This window comes from Muscardinus avellanarius (genome assembly GCF_963383645.1).
Source record: "Muscardinus avellanarius genome assembly, chromosome: 15".
Classification (NCBI taxonomy): Eukaryota; Metazoa; Chordata; class Mammalia; order Rodentia; family Gliridae; genus Muscardinus; species Muscardinus avellanarius.
The window spans coordinates 20,750,083-20,765,254 of NC_137801.1; the positions used below are offsets into that span (position 1 = coordinate 20,750,083).

General features: G+C 52.9%; 2 protein-coding genes across 5 annotated transcripts in view; one reads left to right on the top strand and one right to left on the bottom strand.

The window, feature by feature from the left end:
- Positions 1-12,910, top strand: part of DRC1 (dynein regulatory complex subunit 1) — a gene marked incomplete at both ends in the record, with an annotated part of 45,295 nt that extends 32,385 nt beyond the window's left edge. The window contains 10 exons of one of the 2 annotated variants that reach the window (XM_080711238.1): positions 417-556; positions 2,928-3,062; positions 3,897-4,129; positions 5,005-5,114; positions 6,241-6,330; positions 6,809-6,903; positions 9,536-9,715; positions 10,910-11,053; positions 11,311-11,413; positions 12,854-12,910. In XM_080711238.1, the coding sequence (XP_080567364.1) occupies positions 417-556; positions 2,928-3,062; positions 3,897-4,129; positions 5,005-5,114; positions 6,241-6,330; positions 6,809-6,903; positions 9,536-9,715; positions 10,910-11,053; positions 11,311-11,413; positions 12,854-12,910 (1,287 nt within the window). The remainder of the gene's footprint in view (positions 1-416; positions 557-2,927; positions 3,063-3,896; positions 4,130-5,004; positions 5,115-6,240; positions 6,331-6,808; positions 6,904-9,535; positions 9,716-10,909; positions 11,054-11,310; positions 11,414-12,853) is intronic. The other variant, XM_080711239.1, reaches the window with a different exon arrangement.
- Positions 12,911-14,242: 1,332 nt separating this feature from the next.
- OTOF (otoferlin) overlaps positions 14,243-15,172 on the bottom strand; it is a gene marked incomplete at both ends in the record, with an annotated part of 86,931 nt that continues 86,001 nt past the window's right edge. For all 3 annotated transcript variants that reach the window (XM_080712076.1, XM_080712074.1, XM_080712075.1), the window contains one exon: positions 14,243-14,423. In XM_080712076.1, coding sequence (XP_080568202.1) covers positions 14,243-14,423 — 181 coding nt within the window. The remainder of the gene's footprint in view (positions 14,424-15,172) is intronic.

Genomic DNA, 15,172 nt, shown 5'->3' on the forward strand with positions numbered 1-15,172 from the left:
TTTGAAACAGGATCTCTCTCTCTGTTGCTGAGGCTGTCCTCAAGCCCGTGATCCTCCTGTCTCAGACTCCCAAGTACTGGGATTACAAGCGTGCCCTCCATGCCCAGCTGGCAATGTTATTTTTTATGGTGCTCAGATGAGATCTCTAAAGGGCCTGGTACAAAGTACCAGCACTAGTTGGACTTGAAGCCCTTAAAGATACTCTTCCTCCGGCTTTGGGTATGCGGGTTTTAGCTTGCAGGTGAGCGATTTGTATATTATCGAATTGGTCTTTAACTTGCCTCTCATAGTAGGATTCCTCATAATCCAGGCTGCCCCTAAGGTTCCTCTGGCGTGCCTTGAACCAGCTATTGGGGTCCTCAGGCACACTGAGTTATACCAAGGACTCATTGTTTCTGTTCTCCCTCTAACTTTAGATTCTTGAGCAACAACTTCAGCACATGAAAGCAACTTATCAGCTAAACCAAGAGAAGCTAGAATACAACTTCCAGGTGCTGAAGAAGAGAGACGAAGAAAGCACGGTAATTAAATCCCAGCAGAAGAGGAAGATCAACCGGTAAGCTAGCTCACAGAGCCTTTGGGCCCTTCTATGCTGAGACTAGGGATGCCGTAGACTTTTCTCTTCTGAAGGGGTATCAACACATTAGAAATATAACCAACCCTCATTCAAGTTATAAAAGTTTTTTGGACAAGATAATATATTCAAGAGGTTCTATTCTTTCTCCCCAGGAAAAGAGTATTTGGCCCTGGGTGTGGTGGCGCACGCCTGTAATCCCAGTACTTGGGAGGCTGAGACAGGAGGACCTCAAGTTTGCGGCCAGCCTCAGCAACTTAGTGAAGCTCTCAGCAACTTAGTGAGACCCTGTTTCCAAATAAAACATAAAATAGGTCTGAGGGCATAGCCTGCGCCACCACGCCCGGCTGAGGCATTTTATTTCTGAGCTACACCCCTAGCCCTAGTTTTTATTCTGAAACAGTGTCTTGGTAGGTTGATGAGAATCTCACTGCTTGCTGAGACCGTCCTTGAACCTGTGAGCCTCCTGTCTCAGGCTCCCAAGCACTGGGATTATAAGTGTGAGCCACCATGCCTGACATCTTTTTGTTTTTGTTCTATTTTGAATTGAAGAAGGAATCTCAGGGGTATTCTATCACTGAACTATACCCCTAGACCTAGACAGGGTCTCAACTAAGTTGCCCAGGCTGGCCTTGAACCTACGGTCTTCCTACCTCAGTTTTCTAAGTACTGAGATTACAGGTGTGTGCTTTTCCACATCTTTTTTTCTTTTTTCCATACTAGGGATTGAACCCAGGGGACAGAAGTCTCTGAGCTATACGCCCAACCTGATTTTTTTTTTTTTTTTTTTTTTTTTTTTTTTGCGGGTCTGGGGATGGAACCCAGGGGCATTCGACCTCCGAGCTACACCCCCTGCCCTATTTTTTATTTTTTAGTTTGAAACAGGGTCTCACTGAGTTGCAACGAGTCTCACTAAGTAGCTGAGGCTGTCTGCGAACTGCGATCCTCCGGTCTCAGCCTCTCAAATGCCGGGATTACTAGCGTGCGCCACCACACCCGGCTCTCTGATTTTTGTTTTTGATTTTGGAGCAGGGTCTCACTAAGTTGCAGAGGGCCTCACAAGTTGCTGAGGTGGCCTCAAACCTTTGATCCTCCTGTCACGGTCTCTCAAGTACAAGGATCACAGCTGTGCACCACCACACCCAGATCATTTCAATTTTTTTGAGACAGGATCTTGCTGTGTGGTCCAGGCTGGTCTTGAACTCTTGGCTTTAGCGATCCCCCTGCCTCAGCCGCCTGTATAGCTGGGGCTGCCAGCAGGTGCCATGGTGCCCAGCGGAGATTGGGTAATTTGTAAAGAACAGAAATGTATTTCCTGCAGTTCTCAAGGCTAGGAAAGCCTGAGATCAAGGCGTGGGCAGGTTTGGTTGTGTTTGGTGACGGCTTCGTCCTCCAGAGGGAGGAGCGCCGTGTCCTCTCACGGCAGAGAGCGGAGAGCGAGCCCAGCGGTTTCTTTGATGAGCGCCTGATTCCTGTTCACAGGGAGGAGTTCTCAGGCTCCCAGCACCTCTGAAAGGCCCGCCTGTTAATACTGTCACGCTGGCAACACCTGGCTTTTGTAGGGAACACATTTAAAGCACGGAAACCTATGACTCTGGACCTGAACAACCATCCTCCCCCATAGTAGGAGACTGGTGCTGTCCTGCTGGCCAAACACCAGCGCTTCCTCAGGCCTCATTCTATTATTATTGAACACCAAACTTACCTTCTTTGGTTCTTATGTTCCTGAAATATTTGCTTTTTTCCTTATTTGTTTCCTTTGATGGTTCTGCTTTTCGGACTAATATTTCTGGGCCGTCAAGACAAGAACCCAGATTCCCTCTGCTTGTTCTTTTTATTCCTGTCTGCCGTGCATGCCAGCCTCATACTTTTGAACATTATCTTTTGGTTGATAACTACCAAAGTCACATCGCTAACCTTAACCTCACCTTTTTGCTTTATCTGGCACTGCTGACTTAGCAATAAAATCTGGACAGTGGCACACATTTCTAGTGCAGGACTTCTGAGAGCAGACCCTGAACTAGTGTGAGCGTGGACCGAGGTCCGGAGGCACTGGGTGCTGGCGAGTGTCGTGTGGAGGCAGGCTCATTCCCGCTCGGGAGCAGCTGGCCGCCTCTGGGGGGGCCGGGGACGTTGTGATTGTCTTGTTCTGGTCCATCCCACTGGCCCCTGTCGCCTTCCTTACCTCTCTGGCTTTGGGAATAGCTGGGAGGGGTTTTTTTTTTTGTTTGTTTTTTTTTAATCTCTCCACAAGTCTGCTTCTGGGATTATTGTGAGACTGAGTCATGTGGATGAAGGGAACATACTTTACACCTCTGTTGAGCCGAGGATGAACTTTTGTCCCTCCAACCAGCCTGCACGATATACTTAACAACCTGAGAGCAAAATTCGCCAAGCAGGTCAGACAGTTCCAGGAAGAGAACCACTCTCTGACCTCAGACTACAGGCGGCTCGTGATGCAGTTCAAGGAGCTACAGAAAGCCATGAGGTAGCTACGTATTTGGGTGTCGCAGAAGACTCGGTCTCCCTGCCTTCAGTTTCCTCTTGATTCCTGAGACAGGATTTCCAGAAGCTGAAATCAGAGACAGGTTTCTTTATTTACTGGTAAATGGCTCAGTTGATAAACTTATGGAACTGAGCCCCGAACAAAGGGCTCACGTGATTCTTATACCCTTGGCCTCTCACTTTGGAGAGGGAAGGAGTAAGCTGGAGATTTATTATACCTAGCAAGGTGCTTAAGTTACATACCTCCCCCCAGCACTCTCCACTCTCTTAACTGGGGCTCTTATTTACATTAGGAAGAGCTCCTGGATCCTGACTCTGGGTTGCCTAAGGAATAGCTCGCTCCCTTATCTTGAAGTGTCTGCTCACTTGCTAAACAACGAGGGGCCACTAGTGGGCGGGGCTGGGAACTAGTGGGCGGGGCTTACTCTTTCCCATTTTAGGCCTAAACTCCTGACAGTGTTTCTAGGACACCCAGGCTCTGGCTGGGTGTCCTAGGTCCCGGCCTAGGATGGAGGTGGTGGGTGGGAGGGCAGGTTGGTGTTGGTGTGGTGGCAGTGATGCCAGCTGTTTGGAGTGAGCCCAGGGCACTGATGATGCTTCGTGCTGTGTCCTGTGTCCCTTTTCTCCTGTGTCACCTGCTTATTTCTTCTTGGGATGGTTTGTTTTTACCGTGGGTGGGATCAGCTGCCTGTGGATGGGGCCAGGCCGGGTGTACCAAGGCTCTCCCTCACATTCTTGCCCTGGTGCCCCTCACTGCGGGGACCCCGGCCAGGCCTGGAGGCCAGCTGGCCGTGCCCACTAACTCTCTTTCACACAGACACTTTGCTCTTATCGATGAGGAGAAGTTTCGGGAGATTTGGCTGATGAACGAAGAGGAGGCCAAGGCGCTGATCGGCAGAGCCTTTGATGTGGACAGGATCGTCCACACCCAGCACCTGGGGCTGTCCTGGGCGGCCCCTGACTTCTGGTTCCTGAATAACGTGGGGCCTATTTCCCAGCAGCTGCACAAGACCCCTGCAGAAATAATAGAAGAAGTGCTAATGCAAGCAGGTGACTAGGACAGAGGCGGGCTGCCTCAGGGGAGCGGGGCTCTCGACCCCCTCCACCCGCCCATCCCAGAGGAGAAAATGACAGCTGGGAGGGCCAAGAGGAGGAGCAGCAGACAGCACATTGGACTAGTGAACACATTTCTGAAAAGATAACCTCACTCTCATTAGAGGCAGCTTGTGTAGGGAAAGCAGGATTGATGCTTATTTTTTTCCTTTCTGTACCAGTTTTTAGAATAATGGATTGGGTGTCTAGTAACTTTCAAAGGTCAGTGAGGTTTTTTTTTTTAATATAATGAACACATGGATTAAAACAAGTGTGGTGTATTTCAGTGAACTATAATTCTTGCCCTTACTGATGCTCTAATTGTTCCTTCTGGGGCCAGCGGGAGTCTCTTCACATTGGCACCTGGGCCTGTCTGCTGTGTCCTCTGTAGTCTTTGGTAGCGTCCTGGCTGTCTGGGAAGGAGAGATGTTCCAGGCACACATTATGCTTTTCCTGCCTCAGGTCCAGAGCCAGTCATCTCTCCACGATACCTGGTCCTTTTAAGTAGGAAGCGCTGTTTGGAACCCACACGTGGGGCCGGAGGCATACGGTTTTGGACTGGCTGATGTTTCTGGGCCTTTTCCGTGGACAGAGCCCAGGATTTGTAGGCTGGCCGGGCTGGCCGTGGCCTCTGGAGAGTTTCTGATTCTGGTTCCTGAACCCCCCCCCCCCCACACACACACACGTAATAGGCTTCCTTCAGCAAGACAGACTGTGCCAGTGCCAGGCCTCAGAGGACTTTACGAGGTCAGTTTTCTCCAGGAAAGTCCTCTGACTTTTCCCAAAGCCACCAAGGCCACAAACTTGCCTTCTTCTTCTTTCTCTCTCTGCAGAAGAGGAGGGGTTAGAAGAGGCTTCAGATCCAGAGTCTTACCTGGACCTGCCCAAGAAAATGTCAGCAAAAACGACCAAAAAGATCCTGATGCTCCTGTGTGACGAGTCGGTGAGGCCAGCCGGGCCTGGCCGCTTCTAAGGCCTCTGCTGGGCCCCTGTGGCCTGGGGCCATGGGCAGCTGCTGTCTCTTGGCCATCCCCAGAGAGTGGGTCTGAGGAGGGAGCTGGGGTTGGCCCTGGATTTGGGGGCAGTTCATGGGGGGCCTGCGCCCCTGAGCTGGCCCAGCTGGTGATGGCTCTGTCTGCAGAGGGTGAGTGAGGCCTAGTCCAGCTGAGCCAGCGTCTTCTGCTGCCCTGCCAGGGGCTGCGGCCACGCACACCTTGGCCTTCTCCTGGAGGCTCAGTTTAAAGTTACTCTGGCTACCTTGAGTTTGGGTATCTGCACTGTGTGTTAGTACAAAGAATTACACTTAAAAAGACTTTGAGCCAGGCGTGGTGATACATGCTTGTAATCCCAGCATTTGGGAGGCTGAGACAGGAGAATCCAGGTTCGTGGCCAGCTTCAGCTACTTAGTGAGGCCCTCTGCAGCTTCAAAATAAAGAATAAAAATTCGGGCTGGGGGTGTAGCTTGGAGGCAGAATGCCCCTGGTTCTATCCCTAGTACCAAAATAAATGAGTGAATGAATGAATGAAGTCTTTGTTGGAGCTGGCTCAGCTGCAGTGGGGTTGTCAGGAGCATGACCAGTGTCTGTGTAGGTTGCGGTTCTGAGGTGGGCGAGGGGTGAAGCAAGGTCTAGCAGCCTCAGGTCGCTTGGGGCGTGCAGGGCCGGGTTCTTGGCGCAGGGCTGGCTCTTGCTGGAGGAGTCAGTCCCTCTGTATTTGTGGACCGATGCCAGTGGCCACCTCCTCATGGAGCCTTCCCCTAGGGTCCCCAGCTGGGGGTGCCCTGGATCCTCACCCCCAGGGGCTGCGTGGGCCTGTGCGGTGAAGTGGCGCGCACCGCCATCCCCGCTCTTCGCGCCTCCACAGCCCCGCACCTGTTCAGCCTGAGGCGGGGAAGGTGGGCGCTGGCGACGGGTCAGTGGCTCAAGGGCGAGGTGAAGGGCAGCCGAGAGCCGCCATGAAGACTGGCTTTGTCCCTGGGCCTGCTCCTTGGGGTTCTGCCCCGTGGTCCCGTCACGGTGGGCTCACACAGGAGCGCTGCGGATGCTGACTGGTGCTGTCCTCTTCTGCAGGGTTTCCTCATAGAGAGCAAGCTGCTGAGCCTTCTCTTCCCCCTGGAGAAGAGCGAGTGCTACCTGCTGAGGCTGGACGCCATCTTCTCTGTGAGTCCCACTGGGCGGGCGAGTGAGCGCATGCGGTGTGTGGGGTGAAGACCGGGCCAGGGCCTCCTGGGCTCCCCGTGCTCCCACTGCCTTCCCTGAGCGTGCTCTCCACTCCACAAACCGGCCTCGGCATCGTGTCGAGTCACCGTCCCTGACCCTCCCTCTCCTGGCTTCTCTCGTGACTGGGCTCTCAGGTGCTGAGGCCTTCCCCGCACCCCCAACTCAGGCATGGGCCCCCCGGCCCCGCACTGTCTCACGTACCAGAGCTGCGATTCTGAGCTTTGCTTCTGTCTGTTCTCCTGTCCCTCATTTTACCGTGGCTTCCCAGCGCTGACCAGCGTCCTTACTGTGGGCCAGGCAGGCCCCGGGGAAGCTCGGGAACAAGCTCAGCGCCTGCTCTGAGCTGCCCAGAGTCTGCAGCACCCAAGCCCGTGGCCTCTTTCATGGTGTCTGAGCAACCATCCTCTCTTCTCCCCAGGCCCTTGGGATCGAGAGTGAGGACGACATGTATAAACTGGTGCGCTTCTTCCTTAAATACCGAGCCTCTCATTTATCCTCTGGCAGCCAGGTAAGGTGAGGCACCACGGAAAGGACACTTTGACTTTCCTGGAAGCCCCCAGAGGGCATCCATCACTGCCTTTGAGGAGGGGGTTATTCCAAGAATACTTAGCAGCAGTTTCCTTATTACAATTATTTTCTATTTGCAAAGGGAAGAAGGGCTGGGGTTGGGGTGCTATTCTCACACTGAGGTCCAGGCATTTTCCCCCCGGTTCCTTCCTCCAAGCCAGACCTCAGCCCCCATAAGGTCTGGGCCAACCACATTTTATATATTTTGGCCACTAACACTTCCCTGCAAAGCAGGGTTGGTTTGTAGGGTTGTACATGTCTTTATTGTAACTGATTTCAGTAGGAGAGTAAAATATCAACTATTCTAAAGAAGCCATCATATTAAAATAAGAAATTTTCATTTTAAAATGAAAATTTTTGTATTGAAAATATTATTAGCCAGGCCTGGTGGCATATGTCTGTAATCTCAGTACTTGGGAGGCTCCCAAGTTCAAGGCCAGCCTCAGCAACTTAGCAAGACCCTATTTAAAAAAATAAAAAGGGTGAGGGGTATAGCTCGGAGGTAGAATGCTACTGGGTTCAATGACCAGTAACAAAACCAACAAATAAACACATAAAACAAAACTGCCTGAGTTTCAGTTTCACCTGTCAGGTTGGCAGAAGTCTGAGTTTTGGGTTACCCATAGTGATGAGTGAGGCGTCGAAACAGGCTCACTCAGAAGTTGTTGGTAGGAGTGTAAATTGCAGTCACGTCTAAAAGGACAATTTGTTAATTACAAACCTGCAAACGCTTTGCAATTCTTCTAGGATTAATTCTATGGCTATACCTCAAAAGAGTTGAAAAGATGTGCTTATTGTAGCTTCTTCACTGCAGCATTATTTGAGGTCGTAGATTGGAAACAGTCTAAATACCCATCATTAAGGAATCCATGTAATAACATATGGGGCATTTACATGAAAGGATACCATGGACCACTCACACGCACACACACGCACACACACGCACACACACGCACACACACGCACACACACTCACACGCACTCACACACACAACCCCCCCACACGCACTCACACACACGCACTCACACACACACGCACTCACACACACACGCACTCACACACACATGCACTCTCACACACACGCACACACGCACTCACACACACTTACACACACGCACTCACACACTCACACGCACATGCGCACACACACGCACTCACACGCGCACACACACTCACACGCACTCACACGCACACACGCACACACACGCACTCACACACACACACACGCACTCACACACTCACATGCACACGCGCACACACACACGCACTCACACACACCCCAGAGGAACAAGGAAATTGTTAATATGGTTACATGTATGTGAAAATGCTGAGAAAAAGTATTTTATATGTGTATTTCTTTATGCATGTGCTTAGATAGGCATATTATTTATTTGGAAGACTATTTAAGGTTGCCTGTGAGAAGTAAATTGAAAACTGAGAGACAGGAATAGGAGGAAGACTTTGTATGTAGGGGAAGAGGCTACTGGGGATTAAATAAGGGGTACTGAGCCGGACATGGTAGCACACGCTTGTAAGCCCAGTGCTTGGGAGGCTGAGACAAGAGGATCGCACAGGTTCAAAGCCAGTCTCAGCTACTTAGTGAGGCTCTCAGCAACTTAGTGAGACCCTGTTTCCAAATAAAGTATAAAAAATAGGTATGGGAGTATAGCCCGGAGTTAGAAAGCCCCTGGGTTCCACCCCCCAGTACCACAAAAAATAAATTAATTAATTAAAAAATTAAAAAATAAATAAGGGGTATTATACATCACAGTCATAACCCCAGCCCTTTTATTTTTATTTTTATTTTTAGCGGTACTGGGGCTGGAATCCAGGGGCATTCCACCTCTGAGCTACACCCTCAGCTCTATTTTTTTTTTTTTTTTTTTTAGTGGTACAGGAGTTCCTGGAAGCCCTTCTACCTCCGGCTACACTCCCAGACATATATATATATATATATATATATATTTTTTTTTTTTTTTTTTTTAAATAGGGTCTCTTAAGCCAGCAAGACTAGCTTCGAACCTGCACAATTCTTCTGTCTCCGCCTCCCAAGCGTGGGGATTACAAGCGTGCACCACCACACCTGGCTCAGCTCTATTTTTTTATTCTTTGTTTTTTGAAATAGGGTCTCACTAAGTTGTGGAGGGCCTCACTAAGTAGCTGAGGCTGTCCGCGAATCACCATCCTCAGGTCTCAGCCTCCTGAATGCTGGGATTATAAGCATGTGCCATCATGCCCAGATTTTATTTTTTTTATTTTGAAACAGGGTCTTGCTAAGTTGCTGCAAGTCTTGCTAAATTGCTGAGGCTGTCCTCAAACCTGTGATCCTCCTGTCTCGTACTGGGATTACAGGCTTGAGCCACCAGACCCAGCAAGACTTTCTTTTTTTCTTGAATTTAAAAATTAAAACAAACTTTACTTTGTATTGATTCAAAATGAGATTCACACATTTCTCCAGATTGGCTCCTTGGATCAAGTGGATGAGGACCAAACGAGCTTGATGTCAGCACTGGAGAGAATGAGCTTGGAGTCTGAGACAGAGCAAAGGAGCTTGGTGCCAGCACCGGCTGTGGACAGAAAGAGCCTGGCGTCCGAGTTGGAGCCAGCAGAGTCCCAAGAGATGGAGGAAGAAGAGGAGGAGATCCCCGTGGGCGGGGAGCAGGAAGAGAAGGAGGTCCCGTCTTCTCCCTTGCTTATCCACCCCAACGAGGTCCTCAAGGTTCTGAAAGCCTTTGTCATGGGTCTCAAGAAGCCCAGGTGTGTCACGGTGTGGGCGGTGTTGCCTGGGAACCTGGGAGACTTGGGGCCATGCAGAGGCTGGTGAGCAGAGAAGAGGTGCTGGGCATGCGTTTTGCATCATCACGAAAGAGATGGGCGTAGGAGCGGGGCGTGGTGGCTCCTGCCTGTAGTCCCTGTATTGGAGGAACATGGGTTTGAGGCCAGTGAGCGGTAACTTAACGAGACCCCAGTTCAAAATAAAAAGTAAAAAGGGCTGGGGTATAACTCAGAGGTAGAATAACCCCGAGTTCAATTAAAAAAAGAAAAGAAAAGAAGGAGTCTAGGAGTAACCACTACCTCTTCAACTCATCTGTCCTTCATTCGCCAAACATTTATTGCGGTCTGTCATGCCTGGGCACGAGATAAAACCTTAGGATCAGAACAGCGGTCAAAGCCTATGTGAGCGGTAACATCGCCGAGAGGAGGGAGGAAGTGGCTGTCTCTGGCACGTCAGAGAGGGTTTTGGGGGAGAAATGGCACTGGAAGCAGGTGTTTCTAGGCAGGCAGAGTAGGCGAAAGGCCTTTTCAGGAGGTGACACCACTGGGAAAGGACATGCATATTCAAGATCATGACTGGGAGTGATGGCTGTGTGTCCGTGTTTGGGGGGTAGGGCCAGAGGGTGGGGAGCCAAGGTCAGGTCCAGGGGAGCCTTGCTCCTAGTGCCTACGAGCCTGAAAGGATTTTAATCAGTGAGGTATCCCTGGTTTAACTTGCACTGTAGGAAAATCCCTTTGACAGCGGAGAGGGGGGTGATGCTGGATACCGGGAGTGCAATGGGGAGGTTTGTCCAGGTAGAAGGGGATGGCACCCTGGATCAGTATCATTAGAGAGGAGATGCAAGAAGGCACAAAATCCAAGAGCTGCTTTGGAGTTACTCATGGATCCAAAAGGGCACAGCAACAAGCTGCAGGCCGTTGAGGTGCACTAATCAGGAGAGAGGGCGGGGTGAATGAAAGTCTAAAGACACCCTGATGGCCCAGGAGCCGGGAGCGTGGATGGCAAGCAGGTGTGCTCTCTGGGAACCGGCCATCAATTTGATGGAAAAGTGCGGCTGAGCGGGAAGGTGGCAGCTGGTGGCAGTGCACGTGTGACGGGCTCCGGGTACCACGGCAGGCACTGCTTGGGGGCTGGGGTGTCCAGCAGAGGTCATGGCACGTGCTCTTGACCTGCAGGGACTTCGGGGCTCCAGTGAGAGTGAAGAAGGATGTGCGGGATGACTCAAAGGACTCTGAGTACTGGCAGGCCCTGAGCATGGTCATCCCGGATGCCAAGCAGAACCTCTGGGATGCTGTGTACACAGCCTTGCAGAAATACCAGTGAGTGTGGGCACCATGGCCCCAGAGGGAAGAGGGGACCGGGCAAGTCACTGGGGGACCGTCCTGTACCAGAAGAATACACTTGCCACCTGCAGTTCCCACCCAGTCTTGGAGCAAGTCATTCTGTCTTGGGGGGTGGTGGATGGGGTTGGGTGTTGGCTCTCTGGCCCCGCCTCCCAGGTCCCTTCTGGCTTCTGGGGTCTTCTTCCACCCCAGCCAGAACAGAAACGGCCTCTAACCTGTTTTCTCACCCAAAGCCTCGTCCTGACGCAGAGGGCCAAGCTGCTGATGGAAAACCAGTCTCTGGAGCAGCAGAATACGGAGCTCCAGTCGCTGCTGCAGCAGTATCTGCACTCCAAGGTGGGTGGGCTGGAGGGGGTCCCGGGCTTGGAGATGGGTGCAAAATCAACAAGGGCCTCAGCGGGAGGCAGATGTTCCCAAGGCAGTGGTATTAGCAGCTTGGGTGACCATGTCCCCTGATGCCTGTGGTTTTGGTACCAGCCCCTGATGGGACCACTCTTTGTTTACTTATTTTGGTACTGGGGATTGAACCCAGGGGTGTTCTACCTTGAAGCTATACCCCCAGCTCTTTTTATTTTTTATTTAGAAAGAGGGTCTTGCTAAGTTTTCGAGACTGGCCTCAAATCTTCAACCCTCCTCTCTTAGCCTCCCAAGTACTGGGATTATGGGTGTACAATTACAGTGGTCCCAAGGCTGGGACCACTCCTTTTTTTTTTTTTTTTTTTTTTACAGGTCTGGGGATGGAACCCAGGGGCATTCGACCTCCAAGCTACACCCCCTTCCCTATTTTTTATTCTTTATTTTGAAACCGGGTCTCACTGAGTTGCAGAGGGCCTCACTAAGTAGCTGAGGCTGTCCGCGAACCATGATCCTCCAGGTCTCAGCCTCCCGAATGCTGGGATTACAAGTGTGCGCCACCACGCCCGGCTGGGACCACTCTTTTTTAAGCAATCCCAAGGGCAGGATTGAGCTCCTCGGCTCGCAGAGCCCACCATGGGTATTTTCTTCTAACAACTGCTCTGTGAGGGAGACAGAGAGGAACTGTTCTCCCCATTTCATGAAAAGAAAAAGCAAAACTTGGGGACTCAGCGAGGCTTCTGGAACCCAGGGCTCTTTCCATTCTGCCTGCCCAGCTTCCTCAGCCTCCGATATGCCCGGGGTTTGCTGTGTGGGGAGAAGAGGCCTTGCCAGGCGGATGTGCGCTGGGCCCCAGCAGTGTCTTCTCTGGCAACTGCTGTGGCATCTCCCCATGGCCTGGCCAGAGGAGAAAGGACAGGGTCCTCCGTAGCAGTGGTGTGCTCTCCTCTGCTCCCGTGGGACCCTTCACGTGGTGCTGAGGGATCAGGGGGTCAGGACAGTCATCAGCTGCACACGCACAAGGCAACTGAGACCAGCCCCAAGTCCCAGTACTGGGGAAGCCTGGCCCCAGCCGGGTCTCAGGTCCCAGGCCAGGCCCTGCGGGGGATGGCGAGGCTTGGCATGTAACAGGACTCAGACAGTTGGGCCCTATGTGCCCCGCTTCCACAGATGCGGGGTACAGGGGATCCGGAGGAGGGGGCAGGGCTAGGCTGGGGACACAGTGGCAGATGAAGAGGGGTGGGGGCGTGAGAGCAGATGGGCGACGATGAACGCGAAGCCAGCGTGGACGCTGAGCAGGGAGTGCTGGCGTGGCTTCAGGAGCGCAGGCATTTAGCTGGGACAGGAAGCGCTGGCTGGATTCAGAGGCCAAGAAGGAAGGCCTGAGGGGCAGGAAATGACCTATCACGCTTTCTCTTCCAGATAAACTCTGAGCTGCAGATTCCTCCCACTCAGGTGTTCCGGGTGCCCACAAAATAGAGGTGGACCTCCAAAGGCTGGTGCGCCCGAGCTGGTGCTGGGGCTGGCACCGCGGCTGGGACCTGTCACCGCAGCCAGACCCACTGTGGATTTTCCAGAGCTGTCTTATAAGCCTGTCGACATAAGGCAGCAAGAAGAGCTACCTGTAGGTCTAATTAAAGTCTTTTGAAAGCTGTGGCTCACTCTCTTTGAAGAGGCCAGGTGTGGTGTGTGTATCACGAGGGAACTTTGTCCCTGGCAGAGGCCAGTGGCGTGGGGCACCCTTCTTGCTTTTGGGAGCAGTTGGTTGCTCTGGGTGGAGCTTGAGGCCTTCGTTGGGTCGTAAGCCTTCAGACTGTCCCCAGGGGCCCCTAGGTGTGCCCTGCCGTGCCCTCTGGGCTGTGGTGGGGAGCAGCTCCTGTGGGCAGCCTGAGCTGCCCCCATCCCCGAGACCTTGAACATTGGGCACAAGAAGCCCCTGGCAAGGGCAAGGTTTGTCAACCCAGAGTGCCCACTGGCCCTGCACCCACACAGGTGGCTCTCCATTCTCTGGACCAACACTCGCAGTCAGCTTGCTGTTTGATTTATTTTATTAAGAGAAAAATCACACTCAAAAGGAAAAACAGCCAACAGAAACCCAGTGCCGGCGGGGGCAGTACTAAGGTAGGAACTCCTGGCTGCCCCAGGGCAGGGCAGCGCAGGGCATTGGGGACAGGTGCAGCCCTGTTGGGTGATCTTGGTGATCCTGTTTGGGCTTTAGAGCCTGGGAAGATGTAGGAGCCCCCAGGCAGAACCGGGACTGGGCTGTGCACCTGCTGACAGGTGGTGGCAGCCTGGGAAGGAGAAGGAGCCTAGGAGGTGTGGGTGGGGCAGCAGCTGCCCGCAGGGCTGGCCAGGAGGCTGGCTCAGTGCCCCGAGCTAAAGACTGGACGTGTGTCTGGTGCCCAAGGGATTCCGCCTGCTGCAGACTGCCTGGTGATGCCTTTTTCTGGTTCATTCTTTTCTAAGCCCTGGGCACCGGCCCAAGTCCCTTGGTTAATTTCATTAAAGCATTGATCTTGGGCTGGCCCAGGGGAGGGTTTGGGGTGACTGGACTGGGGCTTGGAGGAGGGTGGTGCCTCAGCAGGGTGAGGCCAGAGACCTGCCCCGGGTCCCCCTGCCTCCCCACACTCCCCAACCCATCGGAGGCCAGGCCAGCAGCGGTGGGGCAATGTGGACGGCAGGCAGGGGGCAGGGCCCAGTCCAAGACCCCAAGTGTGGACACGGGGCTACGCAGGCAAGGTGGGACCGTGTCGGGTGTGGGAAGGGCGAACACAGCAGCCATGGAGAGGCGCTTGCTGGGCGGCAGGGCCCTCAGGCCCCTAGGAGCTTTTTGACCATGTAGCCGGGAAGGCTGTAGAGGAAGAGGGCCAGCATGAGCAGCCCCAGCAGCGCCAGCACGATCTTGATGATGAGCCACTTGTACCGTGTGCAGATGAGGTACTTGATGGACTTGAGCGGGTTCAGGAACCAGACGAAGGCCGTGTCGGGCCGGCTGGGGCATGGCGCACAGGAGGGAAAGGCCGGTCAGAAAGTGGGAGCGCCCCCCGGCCCCTGCACCCCACAGGACACCCCTCTCTCTTTCCTGCTAGACCCCAAGAGACCCTGTCGCAGCCTTCGTCCCCAGAGCAGTGAGTGCCAGAGGCAGTCGAGCCCCTTTCTGAGCAGATTTGCTGTCTACAGAGGGCCCCCTGCAGGTCTCCGGAGCTCCCATCTCTTCCCAAGGCCTGGATGAACGCTGCTGGAGGCTCCCAGCCCCCATGGACCTCTGTGGGAGCCCCCATGGACCTCTGTGGCCACGGTGGCACCACCCGCAGGGGCTGCGGCGCTACAGACTGCTCTGATTCTTTACGACCTCGGCTCTGAGTGAGCAGGTCATGGCGCAGGGTCCTGCTGCCTCCGGTTCTCAGGAGCCTAGTCTTGCATGACCTCTTCCTTTCTTTTTCTAAATTTACTTTTTTGGTGGCACTGGGGATGGAACCCAGGGGCTTTCTACCTCCGAGCTATACTCCAAGATCTATTTTATATTTTATTTGGAAACAGGGTCTCACTAAGTAGCTGAGGCTGGCTTTGTACCTGTGCGATCCTCCTGTCTCAGCCTCCCAAGTACGGGGATTACAAGTGCGCGCCACCACGCCTGGCTTAAATTTACTTTTTTGTGATACTGGGGATTGAACCCAGTGCCATTCTAACTTTGAGCTACACCTCCAGCCTGATTTTATTCTTTATCTTGAAACAAGGGTT